Raw genomic sequence first — 5,820 nt, 5'->3', positions numbered from 1 at the left:
GACCCTTCCCGCCTCCCCATCGGTTAGACTGATTCCCCCTCGACCCCCGACCCCTGACAGACTGCAGGTCCTCGCCCTACCTCCCCTCCCACAAGCGAACCTTCCTCCCACTCCCACTCCCATTTGAAGGCAGATATTTAATGAGCAACGTGTTGGAGGGGCCTGGAGAGCGGGCATAGAGTGAAGATGAGGCCAGGGTGAGGTCAGCCATGATCGTACTGAATGGCTGAGCAGGCTAGAGGGGCTGAATGGCTTCCACCAGCCCTGGTTCTGTTGTTTCCAGGGGTAGGGAGTGTAGGGGGGGGAGAGTTGCTGTGTGAGCAGGTTGGGCCGAGATCCCCTGACCAGATTGGGAAATCCCAGGGCACTGAGAGGGAGTGGGAGGTGAACAGTCCTCTTGGTCGAGGGAAGGGGGATTCAATGAGTGGGAGTGCGGCTGACCTTGGGGAACGGTGGGGCCTGGGAGAGTGAAGGTAGCATGGTGCCTCAGCAGTTAGCACTGCTGCCTCACGGCACCAGGGTTCCAGGTTTGATTCCAGCCTCGGGCGACTGTCTGTGTGGAGTTTGTACATTCTCCCCGTGTCTGCGTGGCTTTCCTCTGGGTGCTCCGGTTTCCTCCCACAGTCCAAAGATGTGCAGGTTAGAGGGGATTGACCACGGGAAATGCAGGGTTACAGGGTTAGGGTAGGGGATGGGTCTGGGTAGGATATGTTCTTCGGGGGTCGGTGTGAACTTGATGGACCGAATGGCCTGTTTCCACACTGTAGGGATTCTTTCACTCAATTTTCTCAATGACGCAGCATCCACCACACTCCGGGGGAGTGAATTCCACAGATTCATGACCCTGTGAGAGAAATGATTTCTCCTCAGTTGGGAAGATTTGTTGATATTGATCAGAAGGTAGAGATACCCACAATGCCCTTGGAAGGAATTCCAGGATTTTAACCCAGTGACAGTGAAGGAACAGCGATATATTTCCAAGTCAGGATGGTGAGTGGCTTGGAGGGGAAGTTACAGGGGGTGGTGCTCCCATGTATCTGCTGCCCCTTGTCCTTCCAGATGGAAGTGGTCGACGGTTTGGAAGGTGCTGTTGAAGATTGAGTGACCATTTCCTCTATCCCCACCTTGTCCCAAACACACACGGTCAGGTCAAAGTGAAGAATTTTGATAATGTGACAGCATCAGGGCCAAAGCAGCTGACCTGTCACAATTAAGTTTAACACCGAACCTTTAATCTTACTCAAATACCATCTGCACAACTTGGAGTGATTCACAAACCCAGTGCTGTGGGACACCAGAGGGGACTTGGAGCAAAACTAAACCTGCAAATACTGGAGAAAGTCAACAGCTCAGGCAGTATCTCTGAGGGGAGAGAGACAGCGAGACAGAGGTAGAGACACAGGAGGAGAGGGGTGGGGGGAGAGAGAGAGAGAGAGAGATAGAGGGAGAGAGTGAGAGAGATGGAGGGGGAGAGATACGTAGAGAGAGGAGGCAGAGATAGTGATAGAGAGAGAGAGAGATAGACAGAGAGACACACACACAAAGAGAGAGCGAGACAGAGACAGACAGAGAGGGAGAGACAGAGAGAGAGAAAGACAGAGACAGAGAGATAGGTAGATGGACAGACAGACATAGAGAGAGAAGCTGACAGACAGAGGGAGAGGGACAGAGAGAGAGAGATAGAGAGAAGGAGTCAGAAAGACAGAGAGGAGAGAGAAATAGAGAGAGACAGGGAGGGAGAGGGACAGAGAGAGAGAGAGAGATAGAGAGAAGGTGTCAAAGAGACAGAGAGAGAAGGAACAGAGAGAGAGACACACAGAGAGAGGGAGAGAGCGAGAGAGACAGAGAGAGAGAGAGGGAGACAGAGGGGGAGAGAGAGAGAGAGAAAGAGAGACAGAGAGAGAGAGACAGAGACAGAGAGAGAGTGACAGAGAGAGAGAGATAGAGAAGGAGACAGAGAGAGAGAGCGACAGAGAGACACAGAGAGACAGAGAGACAGAGAGAGAGACAGAGCGAGAGGGAGAGTTCAGGTTTTATCTGATAATGATGGCGATGATGTTCCAGCCAGTGGGACTGAACAAGGTGAGTCTGAAGTTTACCTGGACACACATGGGATCCAGCTGGAAGTGGACACTTTTAACGAACGGGACTCCCGGAAGGTATGGTGTCTCCCAGGTGCCAGGGTCTGGGATGCCTTTGATCGAGTCTCTGAGATTCTGAAGCGGGAGGGTGAGCAGCCAGAAGTCGTGGTGCACATTGGCACCAATGACCTAGCCAGGAAAAGGGATGAGGATCTAAAAAGTGAATACAGGGAGTTCGGTTGGAATCTAAAAAGCAGGATGAGCAGTGTAGTAATCTCAGGATTGCTACTGGTGCCATGTGCTAGTGAGGTGAGTGCAACTTAACATGTGGCTACAGGGCTGGTGCAGGAGGGAGGGCTTCAGATACATAGATCATTGGGGTACCTTTTGGGGGGGAGGTGGGCCGGTATATGAAGGACGGGTTGCACTTAAATTGGGTGGGAGATTTGCCAGTGCACTTTGGGAGGGTTTAAACTAGTTTGGCAGGAGGGTGGGTACCAGAGCTACAGATCAGAAGAGGCAGAAATGGAATGATAGGGCAAAGGGATGGGTTAAAGTGTAATGCATGGAATAAGAATGATGAACTTAGAGCATGGATCAGTACTTGGAACAATGATGTTTTGAGCATAACGGAGGCACTGATTTCACAGGGACAGGAATTACTGCTGGATGTTCCAGGGTTTAGATCCTTTACAAAGATCAGGGAGGGGGGTAAAAGAGGAGGGGGTGTAGCATTGTTAATCAGAGAGTGCATCACAGCAGCAGAAAAGGGAGTTGTTGAGGAGGGTTTGTCTGCTGAGTCAGTGTGGGTGGAATTTAGTAACAGGAACAGGAACAGTAACAGGAAAAGACCAATCACTTTATTGGGTGTTTTCTGTAGACCCACCAATAGCAGCAGAGAGATGGAAGAACAGATTGGACGGCCGATCTTGGAAAGGTTCAGATGCAGTTGTTGTTATGGGTGCTTCAACATGCCCAATATTGATTGGAACCTCCTTAGTGCAGATGGTCTGGATGGAGCTGGTTTTGTCAGGTGTGTCCAGGAAGGATTCCTGACTCAATATGTGGATAGGTCGACTAGGGGGGAGGCCATATTGGATTTGGTGCTAGGCAATGAGCCAGGCCAGGTGTCATATCTCTCAGTGGGAGAGCATTTCGGTGACAGTGACCACAACTGGCTCACCTTTACCACAGTCATAGAGAGGGAGAGGAACAGACAGTATGGGGAGGTACTTAATTGGGGGAGGGAAATTATACTGCTATTAGACAGGAGCTGTGGAGTATAAATTGGAAACAATTGTTCTATGGGAAAGGCCACAACTCATAGGGTCATAGAGTCATAGAGACTTACAGTATGGAAACAGACCCTTCAGTCCAACCTGTCCATGCTGACCAGATATCCCAATCCAATCTAGTCCCACCTGCCAGCACCCAGCCCATATCCCTCCAAACCCTTCCTATTCATATACCCATCCAAATGCCTCTTAAATGTTGCAATTGTAACAGCCTCCACCACATCCTCTGGCAGCTCATTCCATACACGTACCACCCTCAGTGTAAAAAGAATTGGCCCGTAGGTCTCTTTTATATCTTTCCCCTCTCATCCTAAAACAATGCCCTCTAGTTCTGGGCTCCCCACCCCAGGGAAAAGCCCTTGTCTATTTACCCTAGCCATTCCCCTCGTCTATAAGGTCACCCCTCAGCCTCCGACGCTCCAGGGAAAACAGCCCCAGCCTGTTCAGCCTCTCTCTATAACTCAAATCCTCCAACCCTGGCAACATCCTTGTAAATCTTTTCTGAACCCTTTCAAGCTTCACAACATTCTTCCAATAGGAAGGAGACCAGAACTACACGCAATATTCCAACAGTGTCCTAACCAATGTCATGTACAGCCACAACATGACCTCCCAACTCCTGTACTCAATACTCTGACCAATAAAGGAAAGCGTACCAAACATCTTCTTCACTATCCTATCTACCTGCGACTCCACTTTCAAGGAGCTATCCAAGTCATTTATAAAAACTACAAAGAGCAGAGGCCCAAGAACAGATCCCAGCAGGACACCACTGGTAACTGACCTCCAGGTGGAATACTTTCCATCCACTCCCACTCATTGTCATCTTTCGGCCAGCCAATTCTATACCCAGACAGTCAGATTTCCCTGTATCCCATACTTCCCAACTTTCTGAGTGAGCCTACCGTGGGGAACCTTATCAAATGCTTTAATGAAATTAATATACACCACATCAACTGCTCGCTAGGACCTTACCATTAAGTGGATAAGTGTTGATGAAGGTCGAGCAGTTGATGTGGTGTATATTAATTTCATTAAAGCATTTGATAAGGTTCCCCACGGTAGGCTCACTCAGAAAGTTGGGAGGTATGGGACACAGGGAAATCTGACTGTCTGGGTATAGAATTGGCTGGCCGAAAGATGACAATGAGTGGGAGTGGATGGAAAGTATTCCACCTGGAGGTCAGTTACCAGTGGTGTCCTGCTGGGATCTGTTCTTGGGCCTCTGCTCTTTGTAGTTTTTATAAATGACTTGGATGAAGAAATGGAGGGGAGGGTCAGAAGTGCTGTAGATAGTTTTGAGGGCTGGTGCAGGCTACAACAAGACATTGACAGGATGCAGAGCTGGCCTGAGAAGAGGCAGATGGAGTTCAACCCGGACAGATGCAAAATGATTCATTTCGGAAGGTCGAATTTGAACGCTGAATGTAGGGTTAAAGATAGGATTCTTAGCAGTGTGGAGGAACAGCAGGATTTTGGGGTCCATGTACATAGATCCTATAAAGTTGCCACCCATGTTGACGGGGTTGTTAAGAAAGTGCATGGTGTTTTGGCTTTCATTAACAGGGCAATTGAGTTTGAGAGCGGTGAGGTTTTGCTGCAGCTGTACAAACCCCCTGGGTAGACAACGCTCGGAATATTGTGTTCAGTTCTGTAGGAAGCGGGTCGATTCTATAGCGAGGGTGCCGAGGAGGTTTAGCAGGATGTTGGCTGAAGTGGAGAGCTTGTCGAATGAAGAGAGGCTGAGTGAGCTTCGGATTTTCACGCTGGAGAGACAAAGGCAGAGAGGCGACTTGTTAGAGGTGTACATGGTAATGAGAGGCACAGATAGCCAGAGACTTTTCCCCAGGGCAGAAATGGCTGTCATGAGGGGTCACAGTTTTGAAGTGATTGGAGGAAGGTTTAGGGGAGATGTCAGAGGAAGATTCTTTCAGATGTCAGTGGTAGGAGAGTCAGATACATTAGAGACATTGAAGCGAGAGATGGCAGTAAATTGAGGGGAGTGGAGGTGAGATTGATCTTGGAGTAAGATAAATGCTTGCCACAACATCTTGGGCCGAACGGCCTGTACTGTGCTGCACAGGTCTATGTTCTTTACTTGAAGCTTTTCGTCCTGACCCATCAGGATAATTTGCAAGAATGCAAATACAAGGGGTGGACCAATGTCTTGTTGGAATTGGGAATAGGTTGGAGCAAGGGGAAAGGGGAGCCAGAGGGAGGGTCTCAGACAGGGAAGGGGCAAAACCCTTGGGTACAGAGAAGATATCTATCGTCTAATAAGCTCGTGAGGTGAGGGGTTATATGAAAAAGACAGGGCACACCTCATCACAAGAAGAGATTTAATGTCACAGGCTCAGATACAGTCTGGGAGCAGTCAGGAGGGAGCGTGTATAGGGACCGGGAGCAGACAGGAGCGGGTGTGCATAGGGACTGGGAGCAGTCAG

The 5,820-nt window shown here is 49.4% G+C and overlaps 1 protein-coding gene across 1 annotated transcript in view; it reads left to right on the top strand.

Moving 5' to 3' along the window:
- Positions 1-2,046: 2,046 nt before the first annotated feature.
- Positions 2,047-5,820, top strand: part of LOC132816246 (growth hormone-releasing hormone receptor-like) — a 105,125-nt gene continuing 101,351 nt past the window's right edge. The window contains exon 1 of the mRNA XM_060825742.1: positions 2,047-2,082. Coding sequence (XP_060681725.1) covers positions 2,047-2,082 — 36 coding nt within the window. The remainder of the gene's footprint in view (positions 2,083-5,820) is intronic.

This window comes from Hemiscyllium ocellatum, chromosome 5 (assembly GCF_020745735.1).
Source record: "Hemiscyllium ocellatum isolate sHemOce1 chromosome 5, sHemOce1.pat.X.cur, whole genome shotgun sequence".
Classification (NCBI taxonomy): domain Eukaryota; kingdom Metazoa; phylum Chordata; class Chondrichthyes; order Orectolobiformes; family Hemiscylliidae; genus Hemiscyllium; species Hemiscyllium ocellatum.
Note: the sequence above shows the minus strand (reverse complement) of the source record. Positions and strands in the feature narration are given on the sequence as shown.